Here is a 20,579-nt window from a genome sequence, read left to right as displayed (position 1 = left end):
GCTCCATTTCCCCCTACCCCCCGCCAGCTGCACTCTGGGTCTGATTCTCCTCCCCAAGGTACACACTGCGTTATGGGTCTGATCTCTGCCTCGGGCCCCCCCGCTGCACTCTGGGTCTGATCTCCGTTCCTCCCCCCCTCCCCCCCGCACTCTGGGTCTGATTCTCCTCCCCCGGGTACACACTATGGTCTGAGTCTGATCTCCGTTCCGCGCCCCCCCACTGCACTCTGGGTCTGATTCTCCTCCCCTGGGTACACACTATGGTCTGAGTCTGATCTCCGCTCCCCACCCACCTGCTGCACTCTGGGTCTGATTCTCCTCCCCTGGGTACGCACTATGGTCTGGGTCTGATCTCCGCTCCCCACCCACCTGCTGCACTCTGGGTCTGATTCTCCTCCCCTGGGTACACACTGTGTTATGGGTCTGATGTTTGCTCCCTGCCCCCCTTCTCCCCCCGCTGCACTCTGGGTCTGATTCTCCTCCCTCGGGTGCGCACTACTCTCTCTGTCTGATCTCCGCTCCCTCCCCCCCGCTACATTTTGGGTCTGACCCCCCCCCCCGCCCCATTCCCCAGGTATGCTCTGGGCCCAGTTTCCCCCCTCCTTCCTCCCAGTACACTATGGGCCAAATTCCTCCCCACACTGGGTGAACCCAACACTCTGGGCGCAGTTTTCCCCCCAGCCCTCCCCTGGGTACGCGCTGGGCCTGATCCCCTCCCCCGGATATGCCCTGGGCTCCTCATGTAGCCCTGAGCAGAATGAGCGCAGGGTCAGGGTGAGACCATCACCCGGCGGGGGGGGGCGGGGGACAGCGGCAGTGCGAGGCAGGCCCCCGTCCAGCCCCCGCCCCTCTTGCCTTCGCTAGCCTCTGGGAAACCCTGGCAGCTGCCTTCCTCGAAAGCTCCACTTTTCCCCTCTGTGCCAAGCACACTAGCAGAGCAGCAGCCAGCTTGTTACTCCATGAGCTGAGGAGCAGGGAGGCCTGGTTACCTCCTGGTTACCTCCAGGGGTCCTGCTGTGCTTGGCCGGTTGCACCCAGCCTACCCCAGTTTGTGCTGCCCACGTGGCGCCCCAGCCTCCTTTCGGGAAAACACACAAACTCCTGGCAGGGCTCCAAGGCCAAAGCGCTCTGACATGATCCCAGACTGGGGGCCTCAGTTCTTGGGAGCCCAACTGGAGACTCTTCTGGGAACCCTCCGCACACACCCGAGGCAGCCCCCGTTAGTGACGTGTGGGTGTAAATGTCCTGTGCCCACTGGCAGTGCTAGCCCTGGGGATGTTGGCCAGGCTGCACTGCCATCACATCCACACTGGCTCTGAGCACGTGGGCCCCATGGCTGGGTTGCAGGGTCCCATTCCAGTTCTGTGCGGCCCAAGGAACTCAGCATAAGTGGGGGGGGGGGAGCCACAGCGAGCTCCTAGCCCGGAGGGGATTATCCAGCCTTGGCCTGAGGATGCTATCCCTGGAGCAGACACAGCCCCTGCAGGGCCCCAGCCTCCACTCCCTCTTCCCCATACGCCTTCCCGGAGAAGCCTGTAAAGGGACCCAAACTGCCTGAGTAAACACTTGTAAAAGGCCCAGCCTAACTATTAAACCTCCAAGGGGGTGGGCCCTGACCCTTGGACCCCAGGCAGCACACAATGAGCCTTTGTGCTGAGCCTCCTCTCCCTTTATAGCATCAGGGGGTGCGGACTGGGAGGCCTGGATCCCAGGGCAGGTCCCTCCCTGCCCTTGGCCTGCAGGAGCCACCCCGACCCTGTACTTCATGCCTTGTGGGCTCTCCCATCCCATCCAGCTGGGGAGGCAGAGGAGGTACCTGGATGCCTCTTTTCCGGCTCAGCCCAGCAGCCCTGGCCTGGGGGCTGCAGGCACCTGCCATCAGCACAGGCCCAAGGGAGCAAGCCCTGCTCTCCACGGGGCGTTTGCACAGTCTGTGCCTCCCCTCTCCTTTGCCACAGAAACCCAGCGGCTGCGCCAGGGGCCCAGCAATCCTGGACCCATCAGGACCAGCAGAGCTGTGGGCCTGGATGCAGGCTGGGCCTTGGGTGTAGTATGGACAGTGCCCTGGGCACTCTACAGCTGAGTGCAATGGACACAGGCCCTGCCCCAAGGAGTCGGCCATCTCCCTGCAGACAGGTGCTGCCCCACGGCTGTGCCACCCACAACAGCTGTGCACCGCGTGTCAATGTGCTGCACTCCCGCGGGAGGAGTGTTCAGCACCCACGGCGCACAGCAGGGGCAGGGCGTGTGTCTGCACCAGCTGCTCACTTTCCTGAGGGGCTGCTTGACCCCAGCTCCCCTTGCGGCGGGTGGGATGAGCGCAGTGTCCCTGGAATTCGGGATCCCAGAGACTTAAGAGTCTGGTTCATTCACTTCTTCGAGCTTGTGTGCACACACGCCCCTCCCCCCTCCTCTCCACACATCAGGGTCACTCAGGCTGCTAAAGGTTATAAGGGGCTGCTCCTCCTGTGGCCTTTGTTTGGGGATCCGGCCCTTCATTTCCTTTGCTTTTATTTAAAAAAATAATAGTTTAAAGCATCTGGGAACAAACAGTCTCATTCCATGTCGCACAACAGACTGTTCACCCCGAAACAAATCTGTTGTCTTTTCCCATTCCCTGACGTTTCTCGGTGTTGACAGTTTCGGTTTGGGCTGAAACAAACTTTTTCAGTTTGTTTATTTTTTTCAGCACTGCCAGTGAAGCCCCCAGTCCGTCCTCGGCCCCGTTCTGCTCCTCACTTCCCCACACGCTCCCTGCACAACACTGCACTGAGGCTGGCAGGGTTACTGGGGGGAGGGAGAGGAAGGAATTTGCCCAGCGCCACAGGCAGAATCGGACTCCAGATCTCCTGCCCCCTGTCCATACCCTCCCAGCACCCCTTCCCTGAGCCAGGAACGGAACCCAGGAGTCCTGACTCCTAGCCCTTGGCTCTGACCCTCAGATCACACTCCCTGCCCTGTGCTGCCGGCCCACCAGGACTAAGCAGAGTGGGTGCCTGGGGCTCTCTGCAGCAGAACCAGCTGGTGTGGCTGCATGAGGGAGCCCAGCTTGCCCTGGGGCCAGCAGCTTGGTTCTGAAGCACTGTTTCCGTGTCCTCTCCGCAGCTGCCCCCACCTTCCTAGGGACCCCGCCAGCTCTTGTTGAGGTGCCAGACAAAGAGCCCCTGAGTCTCACCTGCTCAGCCATCGGCAACCCCCAGCCGGTCATTGTCTGGAAGAGAAACGACCTGGCCATTGAGAGTGGAGACAAGGTGCAGGTAAGGGAGGGGCAGCCCCAGAGAGGGAGGAGATCGGGGAGCTTTCCCAGGCTGTCTCCTGCATCTCCCCAAGTCCTCTCCCAGCAAGCGCTAAGAGGGGGTTGGGGCTCATGCAGACAGAGGGGTGGCATTGTGTGGGGAGGAGAATCCCCCTATCACCACTGCAGAGTTCTCCCAGCCCGGGGGGCCGAAGCTTTTGGGGGGGAGGTAAGTGCACCAAGGGCCTGCTTTGTAGGAGACTCAGGCCTGAGCTGAGCCCCTGAGGCATGGGCCCCTCTCTGTCTGCCCCGGAGCTGCCCAGCTCAGCACAGAAACCAGGGTGGGACCAGTCCCCACGGGCCACCTGCCCCAGGCACTGGCCACAATCCCCTCTCCCCACAGCAGGGCAGAGCAGGGAGAGCCATTCTGCGTGGCCAAGGCTCTCATGTCCTGACATCACACTGACCCCTAGTGGCCACTCTGCAACAGGCAAGAAATTCCTTCACCTTTTGCCGCTCCGGGCTGGGGCTGGCGAAGGAGGGATGGCAGGACGATTTTTTTAATCCCGCTCCCATCCTGCTCTCCAATACCTTTATCTTGCTCCCACCAGCAAAACCTTTAGATCCTGCAAATCCCTCAAGAGAGACGGATTCCCCTGTGCTACTAAAAAAAACCAGTAGTCAGTTAATATATGATATATATAAACGGAATTCAGACATAATTTTACCACTAAAAGAATAAAATAAATCTTGCTTAAACCATGAAAAAAAACCTTTAACTCCTGCTATAATAGACATCACATATCTTTCTACCCCTTGCTTAAATTTAAGTATTAAAACCTTTATTAAGAAAAAAGAAAAACTTGCTTTACACTGCAGAAATTCTGTTTATGACACACTGATGAGAGAGAGTTTTTCCACAAATTCCCACAGTCTGTTTTTTTGCCCACCCAGTCTCGCCTGCAATAAAGTACGTTTTACCTGCTCCCCCTATTATGGCAGTGGGTCCTGTGGGACCCATGGGATCCTAGTCCCACTGCAGGGCTCTAAGAGCCCTGGTCTGCAGCTAGGCTGGGGTTGCCTGAGGACATCCTTCCCTGCACTCCCACCTGTACTGCCTTGTGCCTTCATAGGTGAGCAATGGGACACTGAGGATCACCAGTGTGGAGCGGGCCAGCGCTGGCATCTACACGTGCCACGCCTCCAGCAAGGAGGGCTTTGTCACCCACACCACCCGGCTGCTCATTCAAGGTAATGTGGGGGGGCTGTCTCTGGGGCTCCTGATTGATTGGGGCAATCTCCATAGGCAGTGAGGTCCTGTCATCTGGGCACGTCTTACCTTCCACTACAGAGACCAGCCTGACAGAGCAGGAGGTGGGTCCGTGTGTGTGTGTTTACACACCTGGACATGCGCACATGCAGTGAGATGTGGGAGTTCGCTAGCAGAATGTGGCTTCTCTCTGCACACACTTGACCCAAAGAAGGATCTTGCCCGAGTAGTCCTCCCCCTTGCCCCTTCCCCTCAGGCCCTGTTAGCCCCCCACACCCACCGCAGCCGGACCCTGCTCACTCCCCTCACCGAGTCTCTGCAGAGGAATTGAAGCCTCTTTGGGAATCTGTTCCCCACGTCCTATTGGTCCAGTCAGCGCTTCCCCTCTCTGTCAGAATGAGCTGGTTCCCCCTTCCTCCCAGAGCCTCACTCTGTGCCCTGTGTGTGCCAGGGCCGCCGGTCATCGTGGTGCCACCACAGAACATCACGGTCAACATCACCCAGGATGCCTTCCTGGCATGCCAAGCCGAGGCCTACCCTGGCAACCTCACCTACAGCTGGTTCCAGGGCAGCAGCAACGTCTACCACCTCAGGTACACAGCGCCGGGAGCCAAGGGGGTGGCACGGGGGCAGTGGGCAGGTGCCGGGGCTCTGAACTGCCAAGCTTAGAGGTGCTGGAGCTCTGAACTGCCTGGCACAAATTGAGCACTGCAGGCCACAGAACCTCGCCCACCCACTCCTGCAATAGGCCCATAACCTCTGGCTGGGTTACTGACGTCCTCAAATCGTGGTTTAAAGGCTTCAAGTTACAAAGAATCCACCATTTATACTAGTTTAAACCTGCAAGGGACCCATGTCCCACACCGCAGAGGAAGGTGAAAACCCCCCAGGGTTTCTGCTAATCTGACCGGGGGGGTGGGGGGGATTCCTCTCCAACCCCAAATATGGTGATCGGTTAGACCCTGAGTGTGTGGGCAAGACCCAGCAGCCAGACACCTGGGAAAGAATTCTCTGTAGTAACGTAGAGCCCTCCCCATCTGCTGCCCCATCTCTGGCTACTGGAGAGATCTGCTGCTAGCAGTCGCAGATCGGCTACATGCCATTCTAATCAGTCCCATCACACCATCCCCTCCAGCAACTTATCAAGCCCAGGCTTGATGCCAGGTAGGTTTTTTGTTCCCACTGCTCCCCTTGGGAGGCTGTTCCAGAACTTCACTCCTGTGATGGTTCGAAACCTTTGTCTAATTTCAAGCCTAAACTTGGTGCCCCACACACACAACCATTGGCTCACTGCCACACACCTGTGCACTCCCACACTGCCCCCCACACACACATCCATTGGCTCACCGCCACACACCTGTGCACTCACACACTGCCCCCCCCACAAACATCCATTGGCTCACCGCCACACACCTGTGTCCTCACACACTGCCCCCCCCCACAAACATCCATTGGCTCACCGCCACACACCTGTGCACTCACACACTGCCCCCCACACACATCCGTTGGCTCACCGCCACACACCTGTGCACTCACACACTGCCCCCACACACACACATCCGTTGGCTCACCGCCACACACCTGTGCCCTCACACACTGCCTCCCACACACACATCCATTGGCTCACCGCCACACACCTGTGCACTCACACACTGCCCCCCCCACACATCCGTTGGCTCACCGCCACACACCTCTGCACTCACACACTGCCCCCCCGCATACATTGGCTCACCGCCACACCCCCGTGCACTCACACACTGCCCCCCGCACACACATCCATTGGCTCACCGCCACACACCTGTGCCCTCACACACTGCCTCCCCCACACACATCCATTGGCTCACCGCCACACACCTGTGCACTCACATACTGCCCCCCCCAACATCCATTGGCTCACCGCCACACACCTGTGCACTCACACACTGCCCCCTCACACACACATCCATTGGCTCACCGCCACACACCTGTGCCCTCACACACTGCCTCCCACACACACATTCATTGGCTCACCGCCACACCCCTGTGCACTCACACACTGCCCCCTGCACACACATCCATTGGCTCTCCGCCACACATGTGTGCACTCACACACTGCCCTCCCCCCACACATCCATTGGCTCACCGCCACACACCTGTGCACTCACACACTGCCCCCCACACACACATCCATTGGCTCACCGCCACACACCTGTGCACTCACACACTGCCCCCCCAACATCCATTGGCTCACCGCCACACACCTGTGCCCTCACACACTGCCTCCCACACACACATTCATTGGCTCACCGCCACACACCTGTGCACTCACACACTGCCTCCCACACACACATTCATTGGCTCACCGCCACACCCCTGTGCACTCACACACTGCCCCCTGCACACACATCCATTGGCTCTCCGCCACACACGTGTGCACTCACACACTGCCCCCCACGCACACATCCATTGGCTCACCGCCACACACCTGTGCACTCACACACTGCCCCCCCACATCCATTGGCTCACCACCACACACCTGTGCACTCACACACTGCCTCCCCCCACACACACACATCCATTGGCTCACCGCCACACACCTGTGCATTCACACACTGCCCCCACACACACACACATCCATTGGCTCACCGCCACACCCCTGTGCACTCACACACTGCCCTCCCACACACACATCCATGCACTCGCTGACCCAATCCTGAACTCTCCTCCGATACGCACGCTTGGGCACATGCACACACTCACCATACACAGACACACATGCACTGATTCATAGAGAAGTGTATACACCATGAGATATACACTTTTACACACACACACACAGACACTGACACACAAACACAACACAGAGGTGGTGGTACTGCTGCACATGCACACACGGACTGTTGTGGAGAGGTATGCATGCAAGCACACAGTGACACACTCAGATGCGTACACACACCTGAACAGACGTGTGCACACAGATGTATAGTTGCTGACACACACAACGACATTGGCTACACACCCAGAGATGCAGGCTTGCACACAGTCCTACAGCAAGAGAGATGCTCAGAGCCACAGCTAAGCACACAGATACATGCAGGAGGGTTACGTGCACACGGATACCAGCCCACGCGTTGCTGTGTGGCAAGGCTGATGCACACAGGCAGTATGGTGCTGGCGCTGGTGAAGAAGCGGTGGCCCCAGCTGGGCCCCTGTGATGTGCCCATGTTGGTGGGAGTGTGGGGTCTCCCTGTTAGGCCTGGTGGTGCTGAAAAGGGGACTCAGATCCTCTGGTGGCCTGACAGCTCAGACACGGGTGGTGACGCATGGCCTGTGATGCTGGCAGCACATGGAGCCCAGGGCTGGAGTAGAGTAGAGGGAGGAGATCGAGGCAGGGACCCTCCCACAGCACCATCCAGATCATACACACCTGGCCAAGGGCTTGCACGGTGAGTGCTGAGGGGGTGATTTGATTGGCTGGTGGCGGGAGGGTGAAGTGGTGCTGCTGGAGTCATAGGAGTGAGCGGGACAGTCAGCAGTGACGAGAGTGTGGACAGGGCTGTGGTGATGGCAGCTGTAACGAAGCTATGGTGGTCATGGCAGAGCTGTGAGAGTGTGGGGAGAGTGGCCGGGTCCCAGTGGCGGTGCCATGGCCTGGCTGGCCCCAGTGGCCATGGCTGGACCGTGGGGGTTTGGCTGGACAGTGATGTGGCTGTGGCGGCAGTAGCCGGGCCCCAGTGTCAGGGCTGTAGAGGCAATGACTGGGTGCTAGTGTCAGGACCGTGAGGGCAGCAGCTGGTCTTGGGGGTGCTGCTGAGCTGATGCGAGTGCTGGTTGTGATGTGTTGGGATCAAGTCGCTGTGGATGCTCCCTGAGCCCTGCAGTGGGGGCCGCCAGCAGTTTGGGTGCTGGCTCGTTGGGACAGCTGCTGCTGGGCTCCTGACTCTGCCCCCATCCCTTCCTTCCAGCCACCTGCAGTCTCGTGTTCGTGTCCTGGTGGACGGGAGCCTTTTGCTCCAGAAAACAACCCCAGATGACGCTGGCAAATACACCTGTGTTCCCAGCAATGGGCTGCGGAAACCACCCTCTGCCTCAGCTTTCATCACAGTGCTGTGTAAGGTCCCACTACCCCTGTCCTCCCTGTCCTATGTAAGGGCCACACCTGGCCCACGCCGCCCTCTCTCAGGGACCCTGCTGTACCTAGACATCCTGGCTCCTGAGCTGAGCCCTGGTGGCCCCACTTGTTTGACGGGGGCAGGGAAACACCTTTGGCCTGTGACCTCCCACTATGAGGCCTGGAGCCTGGGAGAAAAGGGCCCATTTCCTGCTGTGGCCCTCAGCCGGCCTCCCCATCCACCTGTCTCCCACCTGGCCCAGGTCTCTGAGCTGAGGAGCCCATGTGACCATGGCCCAGACGCACCCAGGGGAGCAATGCTGAATTGCCAGGAGCTGGGCTCCCTCCGCGGGCAGATCCAGGGTGTCCCTAGCTTTCCAGGGGCTCTGCCATGGACAAGCTCATCACACAGAGAAGGCACAGCCTCTGGTGCTGCTCGTCCTAGCCCCGCTGGCTGGCAGCATATTGTGCATATGGCTGCCACACCCCGCTCCCCAGCCCCTTCGCTGCGGAGCTCACCCAGGCCTTGACTACGTTGGTGCCTTGCAGATCCAGCCCAGGTGACCACCATGCCACCAGAGACCCTCTTGCCCAAGGGGATGCAGGGCATGATCCAGTGCCCCACCAAGGCCAACCCACCTCTTCTCTCCATCAGCTGGACCAAGGACGGGCATCCCCTGGAGCTTGATAAGGTACTGACTATGCCAGGCCTCCCTGGAAACTCAGCCTCTGCCACACACCCACTGCCAAGGAGCTGCATTCTGACCTGTCTCTCCCTCTGCAGTTCCCTGGCTGGTCCATGGCACCCGATGGCTCCATTGTCATCGCCACCGGGAACGACGACGCCTTGGGGCTTTACACCTGCACCCCCTACAACAGCTACGGCACGGCTGGTGCCTCAGCACCCACCCGCGTCTTGCTCAAGGTGAGGGGGGCCCACACTGGCTGAGTAGGGGCATGGCTGGGGCTCGGGAGCCCTTCTCTGGTGCCCTCACACAAACACACACCCGGGTGTATTAATTTTGGTGTAACAAGTGGGCCCAGAGAGTCAAGGTGTGAACGTGGCCCTGTCATTGTACAGCACTAAACATTCAAACGTGGTCGGGGCTTTTGAGTGCAGAGATCTCCACCTGCTTAGGTGCATGGCAAATTCCCAAGAATATTTTTAACCATGTATTACAGATACATAAGAAAATAAAAAAGAGTTTCTTAATATTTCACATTTCAAATTATTAAGACTTTCATTTTAATAGTAACTCTTGTACCCTTCCCATTTAGCTGTAGAGAATTTTTACCTGGAAAAACATCCTTGTTTACAGTTTTTTAGATGGTATTAAAGATGGTGATAACTGTCCTTGGGGGAAGGAAAAGAAGTTAGTTGAGATGGGCTGGAACTGTTGCTGCTGCTCTTAAAGTCCGATCCTTCTTCCTTTAAGACAAGACAAGTGCACAAGACGGGAGAGAAAAGACCAGGAAAGATAGAAAATGCAGCTTCTGTCTGTGGTGCTGACTCTTACTTGCAACCTCACTGCTGGAGAAACGCAGGCCTAGCCCGTGGTCTGATCAGCTACTCCAAGCCCTGGCAAACTTGTACCAAGCCATTGCTTTTAGCTGCCTCTCTGGTCATGGGCTTACAGCAGTGTTGCAAAAAATGCCATTGTCTTGATCGGCTGAACCAAACTCTTGTTAGAAGGTGAAAGAGAGAATGAGGGCTTATCTATATGAACACTTAGGTTTTCCAAGTCATTGCCCCTCTGGGTGCTCCATGTGAGGATACCCTACCCGTAAATTCTCAATCAGAGGTTTTTCTGCTAGTAGTGCCCGTTGCACCCTCTTCCCCAAAAAGGGACCCTAGAAGGCAGCAGATGTTTGACCCGATAGCCCTGGCCATGGGGTCTAGCACCTTTCCCTTATGCCCCTCCACAGTGGGCTTTCTGGAAATCCTGGGCTCCTTTTGGGGACCAAGTCTACAGGGTACCTTTAGGTGCAAGAAATCCTATCGGAGTCTCTTCCGCCAACAGCTGGGAGCCTCCTTACTCAAGAGGAGCCACCAGTGCATTCAGAGTTGAGAATTGATGGGGAGGTGCCACCATCCTCTTTCTCCCCAGATAAGGCAACTGTGCCCCCACTGCCATCCAATGCGAATGACTTCAGGGCCTTTCCGGGCTTGATGAAACGCATAGCAGAGGCTTTGCAGAATCCCTTGGAGGAAATCCAGGAACAGTAACACTCCCTGGTGGACGTCACCCATGCTTCTACCCAGGGCAAGGCAGCCATACCTATTAATGAGGTCCTTCTCTTGCCAGCCCACACAGCATGGCAAACATTAGCCAGCATCCCAAACACCTGTAAGAGGGCTGATAAAACGTACTGTGTCCAGCCAAGGGCCCAGAGTACTTGTTTACTCATCCTACGCCCAACTCCCATGTCATCAATGCTACCAACAAAAGGAGTACGCAACATTATTTCAAGGCAACAACATCTAACAAGGAACTCAAGTGTCTGGACCTTCTAAGACGCAAGAGCCACAGTTCTGAGGCGCTTGCTCCCAAGTCCTGATGGCGAATGTGACTTTACCAACTAGAGTAAATTTTCTCACTAAATTGAGTTTTTGTCTTAGGACAAGACAGAGCTGTTTCGCGCTCTTATTACAAAGGGCCAGACAATAGCCAAAGCCCTCCTGCAGCCTCCCTGGACGTGGCGGATATGGCCTCTGTTTAATCATGTGTCAGGCCTCCTGGCTACAATCCTCCAGCTTGCCCAGGGAAGTGCAAAATACTGTGGAGGATTTGCCTTTGAAGGACCTCAGCTCTTCAATGGCACTACAGATGGTTCTCTTTGCTCACTCAAGGATTCCAGGGTGATGTTGCGCACTCTTGGTATCTACACTCCAGCTTCAAAGAGAAAATACAGCAAGTCTCAGACAGCACAACGCTGCCCCAGAGAACTGCTGAGCTGCCTGGAAAGCGGTTTAGGCCATACAATAAAGGCCCATCCTCCACTGACACCTCCCAGGTGGCTACCTCATCCAAACGACCATTTTGACACCTTGGTTGAGGCCCACAAACCCTCCCTATTGGATCTTCAGCTACATCACTCCATTCACCCACCCTTTGGAGACCGTCTTGCCTATATCTTCCCTTCTGCCCAAAGCCCTGGCTGGGATGATTTAGTTGGGATTGGTCCTATTTTGAGCAGGGCGTTGGACTATATACCTCTTGAGGTCTCTTCCAACCCTGGTATTCTATGATTCTTGGGAGCGTATCACCTCAGACAAATGGGTACTGGCAATAATCTTGACTGGCTACTCCATCCAGGTCAGCTCCATTCCCCCTCCCTGTTCGTATTCAGGGACCCCTCTCAGGAGGGGCTCCTTAAACCAGGAGGTAGAATCACTCCTGCTTCCAGGGGTGGTCAAATCCATTCCTCCAGACTTCATCAGTAAGAGTTTCTTCTCCTGGTACTTCCTGGTCCCAAAGGAAAAAGGAGGGTGGAGACCGAGTGCAGACCTTCCATCTCTAAACACTTTGATTCACATGCAGCACTTCCAGATGGCCACCCTAGTGGCCATCATTCTGTTGTTAGATCTTTGTCACCCTTGACTTCCAGGATGTCTATTTCCATGTAGCCATATACCCAGCACCATGGTGTTTCCTCACGTTTGTAGTGGGCACTGACCATCACCAGTACCGTGCCATGCCTTCTGGCCTTTCAGCTGCCCTGAGGGTCATTACGAAAGTCCCCTCCATCATCACAGCCCACCTTTGACATCTGGGAACAGTAACTTTTCCGTGTCTGGACAACTAGCTCTTCAAGGGCCATCCTTCCGGTGAAGGTCAGTCCACCACCAAGAGGGACCTAGGTCTATTCCACTCCTTAAACCTTCACCTCAATGTAGAGAAATCAACCCTGTGCAACACATAGACTTTATCGGGGCCAACCTGGACTCTGGCAGCTAAAACCTACCTGCGTATGGACAGGTTCATCTCAATGTCTCACCTGATCTCTGCTTGACAGCAGAGCCCACAAACTGTGGCATGGGCTTGTCTTTAGCTCCTGGGATGCATGGCAGCCTGCACTTTCATGCAAGCCTGGCTTAGGACAGCCTACGCTCCCTGCAAGCACAAGCTGTCCAGGGAGGTATCAGTCCCTTGGATGGCACCTGACTACCTCAGTTGGTGGAAGGACCCTCAAAGAGTCTGTGTGGGAACCCACCCTCACATCCACCTCCCACACGTCATCCCCACAGACGCCTCCCTTCTAGGCTGGAGAGCTCACCTACAGAATCATACAGCACAAGGCAGATGGATTCCTTGAGAGTTGTCACTACACATCAGTGTCCTCAAACTTCGAGCCATCCGTGATGCCTGCCTTTGCTCTCTACCTTATGTGGGGCCAGTCAGTCAAAGTGAGATTGAACAACCAGGCCACGTACTATATAAACTCCCAAGGAGAAGCAAAATGCCAATTCTTAGGCGAAGGGTCACTGAGACTATGGAACTGGTGCATACCCCAGTGCACAGATATCTCCGTGATCTAGTTGCCAGAATCACAGAACACCATCGCACATTCGCAGAGCAGAATTTTCCATTAAGACCATGAGTGGGAGCTGACCGATGTATTATTTGAAGAGATCTGCTTTACCTGGGTTCTTCAACAGATAGACCTCCTTGCCACAACTTCCAACTCAAGTTGGAGGGAGGGATAGCTCAGTGGTTTGAGCATTGGCCTGCTAAACCCAGGGTTGTGAGTTCAATCCTTGAGAGGGCCATTTAGGGATTTGGGGCAAAAATCTGTCTGGGGATTGGTCCTGCTTTGAGCAGGGGGTTGGACTAGATGACCTCCTCAGGTCCCTTCCAACCCTGATGTTCTATGATTCTATGTCTCCCCCACCCTCTATTCTCAAGGGGGGGACACACAGTCATGACTCCCTGGGAGATGCACTTCTTGCCTCTTGGCCCGAGAGTCTATGATATGCCTTCTATCCAACTCCACTGATCCACAAAGCCCTGCTTAAATTGAAACAAGAGAAAGCAATGCTATTTTTTATGGCTCGGGTGTGGCTGAGATGGGTGGTTACCGACCATGATCCATCTGGCAAAATATCTGCCTCTGCAACGTCCTCTAATGACAGACCTCCTGACCCAGGAGTTGGGCTCCATAACCCACCCTAACCGATCATCCTTACACCTCAAGGCCTGACTTTGCAATGGTTCTCAGGCCTAGAACAGGAAGGTTCTTCTGAAGTTCAGTCAGTTTTACTGAATAGCAGGAAACTAACCACTCGAAGGACTCACCTGCGGAAGTTGAAGCGCTTCCAGATCTGGTGCACCCACCACTCTATATCCCCTACTGATTTTTCCCTTGGCATCCATCCTCGCCAGCCGACTAAATCTGAAATCTCTGGGAATGTCCCTGCGCTCTGTCAGGGTTCATTTAGCTGCTATCACAGTATTCCATTTGCCAATCAAAGGTTTCTCGGTCTTCACACATCCTATGACAGCAAGATTCCTTAATGGCCTCCTTAAATTGTTTCCTCCAGTACAGGACCCTACCCTACCCTACCCTACAACCTCAATTTAGTGCTTAATGCATTAAGTGGACCTCTCTTTGAGCTTGTGGCAACCTACTCGCTACTCCATCTGTCCTTGTGAAAGTCCCCTCAGCCAGAAGGGTAGGGGAACCAGCTGACCTGCTGTAGACAGTGCTTTATCTGGACAACATTATGCTGTGTCCTACCCTCACTAAAATGTCATCAGAGTTCCACATCAATCAGGACAGTCCGCTGCTGGTGTTTTATTCCAAGTCCCACTCATTCAGAGAAGAGACCCAGCTCCGTACACTGGGTGTAAGATGAGCCTCGGCTTTCTGTCTTCATGGAAATAAGCCCTGCAGGGTTTCCCCCGGCCTCTTCGTTTCCTCTGCCAGCACGGGGCTCACTCAGTCTCCTCAGACAGCATGAGCCTGTATTTTGGCAAGCTACAAGTCCTCTTGGATGCATCCCCTCTTCTCACTCCACCAGGGCTCAATCCATTTTGGTGCCTTCCTTAGGAAGTTACCCATCAAGGACATTTTCAAGGCATCCACATGGTCCTTTGGTCAAACATTTTCACAGCCTTACTCCACAGCCTTTGGTGAATCATAGAACAGCAGGGTTGGAAGGGACCTCAGGAGGTCATCTAGTCCAACCCCCTGCTCAAAGCAGGACCAATCCCCAAATGGCCCCCTCGAGGATTGAACTCACAACCGTGGGTTTAGCAGGCCAATGCTCAAACCACTGAGCTATCCCTCCTCCCTGTTCTATGCTCTGTACCGGATCCACATTAAGGTACAGTTCTGGAGTCTCCACGCATGAAGCACCTAGAGGGACAGTAACTCTGTGCTAGGTAAGTAATCACAGTTCCTGGACATGTTTTATCCCAATGGGTGCTCTAATACTGGCTCTCCTCTCGCCTCGACTTGAGAGTTTTACCAAGCTCTGAGGCTGAGAAGGGAGTGTGGTGGTGTGGGTCCACCCCTCTCTATATCGCTTGTACTGGAGCATGAGAGGCATAGCTAGCAGAAAAATTGAGTGCATGGGCACACACATTCTGACTTGGAGCAGCCATGGGGCCAGAACATCTCAAACTGCGGTTGCTGTGCAAGGTAAGTAGCCTGTCTTTTGTGGCAAACTGGGGTGTAAGTCTGTCCTGCACTAGCCTGCAGGACACTAACTGGCTGTGTGATCCCTGCTGCAGTGCACTAGAAGTTCCCTAGTGCACGTGGATCTACCCTGCTTTGAAACGGGACTAGCGTAAAGCACACTAGGGAATCTTTAGTGCATGGCATCCCGGTCCACATGGACACTTAATGCAGGGTAGAAGTATACCCCAGCCAGCCATGACCTATGTGTTTGTATAGACAAGTCCTGAGAGATAGGAAAGCGAAGAAGTAAGGTGGGGAAGGAAAAGGGAGGGAGTGACAACCAGATGCCCTTGCTCTGGCCTGCTCTGGTCAGGACATCTCAAGCTTAGAACAGTGAAGGCCCAGTAGAGTCACAGCATCTCCCAGGCTCTCTGGAGATGGCGGGGGTGGCAACCACGATGGGGAACCTCGCTCCTGTTGGTCCATTTCCCAGCCAGCTGCTAATTTCATTTGAAGGACCTCAAGCAGGGGTTGGGTGGAATAGCTCATCCCCTCCTAATCCCCAACACACCCATTCTCGTGCATTGATTTCTGGTCCCACATTCCTCTTGTTTACCAGGTGTGAACATAACACAGTCCTGGAGTTCCAGCAGGAGGCCTTTTTACTTGTACTAATCCAGCCTGTCTGTCTCCCTCTTGTACCTTTCCCCATCAACACCCATGGTTACAGGTGACTGAGACATTGGATTAAGCTCACAACTGGGGTAGGCCTGCCAGGCCCCAGTTATTACAGTACCCACCCCATCTGTGCACCCCACAGAGCAAGCTGGGTAGCAGTGCTCAGGCTGGTCTCTTCCCTGCCCTGAGTGCCACTGTGCAGGGCCCTCTGTCTGCTCTGCTCCCTGGGCCTGTTGGATCTCTTGCCCATGCGTCCAGACCAGCATCACTTCCCACCTGAGCCGCTGAGCCCTGACCCCTTTGTCTGTCTGTCTCGTTCCCCCTGCCCGCACTGCTGAGCTACCCGTGTGTCTGTTCCAGGACCCTCCCATGTTCACCATGCGCCCCAAGGAGGAGTACTTCCAGGAGGTGGGCCGTGAGCTGGTGATCCCATGCGCCGCCCAAGGAGACCCCCCACCCACGGTCACATGGACAAAGGTAGGGGGTCTGCAGCTCTGGATTCAGATGGGGGGAGGGACTGGGGCTCCTTGGTATCACACCCTCACTTCCCCCAGCCTGTGCTTTGGTGCCGGCTCTGGCTGCCACTGGCAGCAACGGAGCTGTGAGTGCCCAGTGCCCTGGGACTCTGCTGCTGGCCACCCACAGGGCAGATTCCCCTTGGCAGTGAGGTGCAGCCTAGAGCTTCAGGGCTCCACAAGCAGGACCTGCTTTGGCCCAGGACTCGGCTCTGTGCTGCAGGGGGAGCCAGCCCCACGCGGCCCAGCTGCCCCATGCGGCTCCTGCCTTACGCCATCCCCCCAGGTTATTCATTCCTCAGGCTTGTCCTGTGCAGAGACTCCCTGTGCGACAACCCTTTCAGAGCCCCTGGGGGGGTGTCTCCTTCCGGGTAGCCCCCACCCTCTGAGAAAGCGATGACCCAGGACTCTGGGGTTTTGTTCCTGTTCTGCCCCTGGCTCTCAGTGAGACCTCAGCCCAGTCGCTGCCCCTCCCTGTGCCTCACCTTTCCCACCCGCCAGTGGGGCGGCAGGTCCAAGGCTCTTGGAGGTGAATGTGGCCCTGGCACTGGTGTGCTGGGAAGCAAGCTCAGCTTGGTCGCTGGCTGGATACTCCTCAGCCCCGATCTATGCTTGTGGCCTCCCTTTTCTCCCCAAGCTGCACTCACCCAGCCCGGCGCCACCCTATCTCCCCTCCAATCTGTGCATGCCTGCCGGCCCGGCCCCCCCACCTCCCCCAGACTGCATGGGTTGGGCCCAGCCCCTCTCACATTTGTGCTCACAGCCCAGCCCACTTTAGTCTCTCCCCCAGTGATGGACAGTGGCACTGGTGGGGGAGGGCTGGGCTGCCGGTGTCAGTGTGGCTGTGCCTTTGCTCTGCAGCTGGGAAGCACAGGGAGGAACGATGCCCAGGTGGATGGGAACAGCAGCCTCATCTTCTGGCCACTGGTTAAGGAGCAGCACGGGGCCTGGGAGTGCACGGTCAGCAACCCGGTGGCCCGGATCAGCGCCACCACCTCTGTCCACGTGTTGGGTGAGTTGGGCCACACCAGCACCACCACCAGCTGCCCATTGTGGGCGGGAGGCCTGACCCAGGGCCTTTGGGCTCTGAGGAGAGAGCTCTGTGTGTGTATGTATGGGGGGGATGCATTGGCAGTGTGTCTGTGGGGCTCAGAGTTGGGGTTTGTGGTTGTGTGGGGGGGGAATGGGGTCAGGGTGGGGGTGGGCAGCTGTGTGTGTGTGTGTGTGTGTGTGTGGCTTGGGGTGGGGTGAGTGGTTGTGTGTGTATGGGGTTTGGGGTGGAGGTGGGCAGCTGTGTGTGTGTGTGTATATGAGGCTCAGGGTGGGGGTGAGTGGTTGTGTGTGTATGGGGCTCGGGGTGGAGGTGGGCGGCTCTGTGTGTGTGTGTGAGAGGCTCGGGGTGGGGGTGAGTGGTTGTGTATGGGGTTCGGGGTGGAGGTGGGCAGGTGTGTGTGTGTGTGTGAGTGAGGCTTGGGGTGGGGTGAGTGGTTGTGTGTGTATGGGGCTCGGGGTGGGGGGCTTTGTGCCTCCCGAGGGGGGTGGGGTGCACTGGCTGTCCATGGGAATGCCTGGTGGAGTGTACATGAGACGAACACCCAATCTCCACATCCCAGACCCCGTATCACTCTGGAATCCATGTTGGATTCGGCCTGTGCCCAGCTCCATTGGGTACTGCCAGGGACTCTGCAGTGTGATGCCAGTGTGCCCAGGTGAGCAGCATCCCAGACGCTCCCCTGAGCACAGCAACTGCCCATTGGGAGCCCACAGACGCAGGTGCCTCCCTGACGCAGGTGCCTCCCCTGCAGGCGCCGTGTGGATGGTGCCTGCCCATTTCATCTGTGGGGAGGGGCGTTTGTGCTGGCCAGGTGGCGCTCTGCCCCTGGCAGCTCCCAGCCAGTGCCTGAGCCCTGGGAGGGGCAGATCAGAGATGGCCCCGACTCACGCCCCACGCGACTGTCTCCACCAGGCACCAGCCCACATGCTGTCACCAACGTCTCGGTGCTGCCACTGCTCTTCGCAGCCAACGTCTCCTGGCAGCCGGGGTTCGACGGGGGATACTTCCAGAGGTTCAGCGTCTGGTACACGCCACTGTGAGTCCCATGCCGGGCAGGGCTCTCCACTCCCTGGGGCACCCCCTGTCTACCAGCTCTGGAAGTGGGCACAGAGCCCATGGCCCAGGCTAGCCCTTGGTGTGAGCGTGGGGATCCTGCCCCATGCAGGACAGACAGCACCAGGAATTTCCAGCTCTCAGCACAGACGGAGGCTGTGTCCCTGCGCCCTCATGAGGGGTGAATGGGGGGGCTCTCAGGCACAGGCCCCTCACTCGGGGGGGTGTATGGGGGGAGGTTGGGCTCCAGGGCTGGCTCCAGCTCACCTGCTCTGTCTCCTCAGGGTGAAGCACCTGAACCGGCCCCACCATGACTGGGTGTCGCTGACGGTGCCTGTGGGGGCTGAGTACCTCCTGGTGCAGAACCTGCAGCCGGCCACCGGCTACCAGTTCAGTGTCCTGTCCCAGAACAAGCTGGGCAGCGGCCCCTTCAGTGAGATCGTCACCTCCTTCCCCCTGGGTGAGAGCCTCTGGCACCCCCTCCCCCTGAGTACCGCCCCCCCCCCCACCAGCACCCCTGGGAACTGAGCTCCCCTCGTCCCCAGCCTGCACCCCTGAGAACTGAGCCCCCCAGGCCAGCCCTGGGAATGGCCCCACCACCGCCAGCACTCTAGAGAACCGCCCGCCACCAGTCCCAGGAATGGCTCCCCCACTGCCAGCACCCCGGGAAAGTCCCCCCCCCCCCCGGCCCACACCTCTGAGAACCAGGCTCCCCTTTCTCCACCCGCCAGCCCCAGGAATGGCCCCACCACCACCAGCAACCCTGAGAATCAGCCCCACCACCAGCCCTCCCACCACCAGCACTCCCTTAGAGAACAGGGCTCCCCACTGCCCGCACCTCTGAGAACTGCCCCCGAGCTCCAGGAATGGCACCCCCCACTGCCAGCACCCTAAAGAACCACCCTCCACCCCAGCTCCAGGAATGCCCCCCCTTGCCAGCATTCCCTCCCTTCAAGAATGGGGCTCCCCCCCACCAGCCCTGGGAATGGCTCCCCCCCTGCCAGCACCCTGCCTCCTGGAAATATTCTCCTCTCCCTTCCCCCAGCCTCTGGGAACAGCTCCCCTACACCTGGGAACAGCTCCTCCACCTAGAAGAGGGACCTCACCTGCAGGGATACCTTCACCTTCGCCGGCCCCCCAGAAGGGCATTCCCAATGGCTGCCTTTTGGGAGGGATCCCCACCCCCTGAACGCCTGGGAATGGAACCCCCACCCTTCAAGTGATGCCTGGAAAACGCCCGGGCTCTGGGGCTGCCCCTGCCCTGTCCCCTCCCCAGAGCTGGTCCCACCCTGTCCCCCAGGGAGGCTCCAATCACTAAGGGAGGAACATGCTTCCCAGCCACCCACCCGAGCTCACGTGTCCTGAGTGGCTGCCCTGGGGATCCCCCCAGCACCCCCCTGAATGGCTGCCCCGGGGCTGCCCCCCATTTCCCCCCCCCCAAAAGGCTGCCTGGGGCTGCCCCTCTCCCCAAATGGCTGCCTGGTTCCTTTCCTCAGTGTCTCCTTTCCCTTCAGGTTTCCCGACGACCGAGGTGCCTCCCGAGCTGTCCACCACAGCCACACGCATCTTTCTGTCCCCCCCACAGTCCCTGACAGCCAATGAGACATCGCGCGGGGTCCTGCTGCAGTGGGAGCCCCCGTTGCAGTTCTCCGTGGCCCTGACAGGCTACGCGCTGGAGTTACGGCAGGACCAGGGCAGCTGGGAGGGGCTGGATGGCTCCATCCCCAGCACAAAGACCCAGGTCCTGGTGCCAGGACTCATCAAGGTTGGTGTGTGGGGGTGGGGTTTGAAATGCCAACCTCTGGGGGTACGTTTACACTTACCGGGACGGTCGACGCGGCGAATTCGACTGCTCGGAGTTCGAACTATCGCGTCTGATCTAGACGCGATAGTTCGAACCCCCCGCGAAGCTAGTTCGCTCCTCCGCTCGGCAGCGGAGAGCGGAGTCGACGGAGGAGCGCGCGGGAGCTTGGAGCTCGCGCCTCTGGCGCCTGACGGTAAGTGAAATAGGTGTTCTTCATTCATCTCACGTTTCTCGCTTCAGTGAATTCGCGCACCCT

The 20,579-nt window shown here is 57.4% G+C and overlaps 1 protein-coding gene across 2 annotated transcripts in view; it reads left to right on the top strand.

The window, feature by feature from the left end:
• Positions 1-20,579, top strand: part of IGSF9 (immunoglobulin superfamily member 9) — a 51,999-nt gene that overhangs the window by 19,181 nt on the left and 12,239 nt on the right. For both annotated transcript variants that reach the window (XM_039513106.1, XM_039513105.1), the window contains exons 5-15: positions 3,106-3,257; positions 4,369-4,486; positions 4,957-5,098; positions 8,450-8,595; positions 9,145-9,287; positions 9,380-9,520; positions 16,258-16,374; positions 17,274-17,424; positions 18,379-18,502; positions 18,804-18,979; positions 20,034-20,284. In XM_039513106.1, coding sequence (XP_039369040.1) covers positions 3,106-3,257; positions 4,369-4,486; positions 4,957-5,098; positions 8,450-8,595; positions 9,145-9,287; positions 9,380-9,520; positions 16,258-16,374; positions 17,274-17,424; positions 18,379-18,502; positions 18,804-18,979; positions 20,034-20,284 — 1,661 coding nt within the window. The remainder of the gene's footprint in view (positions 1-3,105; positions 3,258-4,368; positions 4,487-4,956; positions 5,099-8,449; positions 8,596-9,144; positions 9,288-9,379; positions 9,521-16,257; positions 16,375-17,273; positions 17,425-18,378; positions 18,503-18,803; positions 18,980-20,033; positions 20,285-20,579) is intronic.

The sequence above is a fragment of the Mauremys reevesii genome, linkage group 24, assembly GCF_016161935.1.
Source record: "Mauremys reevesii isolate NIE-2019 linkage group 24, ASM1616193v1, whole genome shotgun sequence".
Taxonomy (NCBI): Eukaryota; Metazoa; Chordata; order Testudines; family Geoemydidae; genus Mauremys; species Mauremys reevesii.
This window is presented reverse-complemented; position numbering and strand designations above follow the sequence as displayed.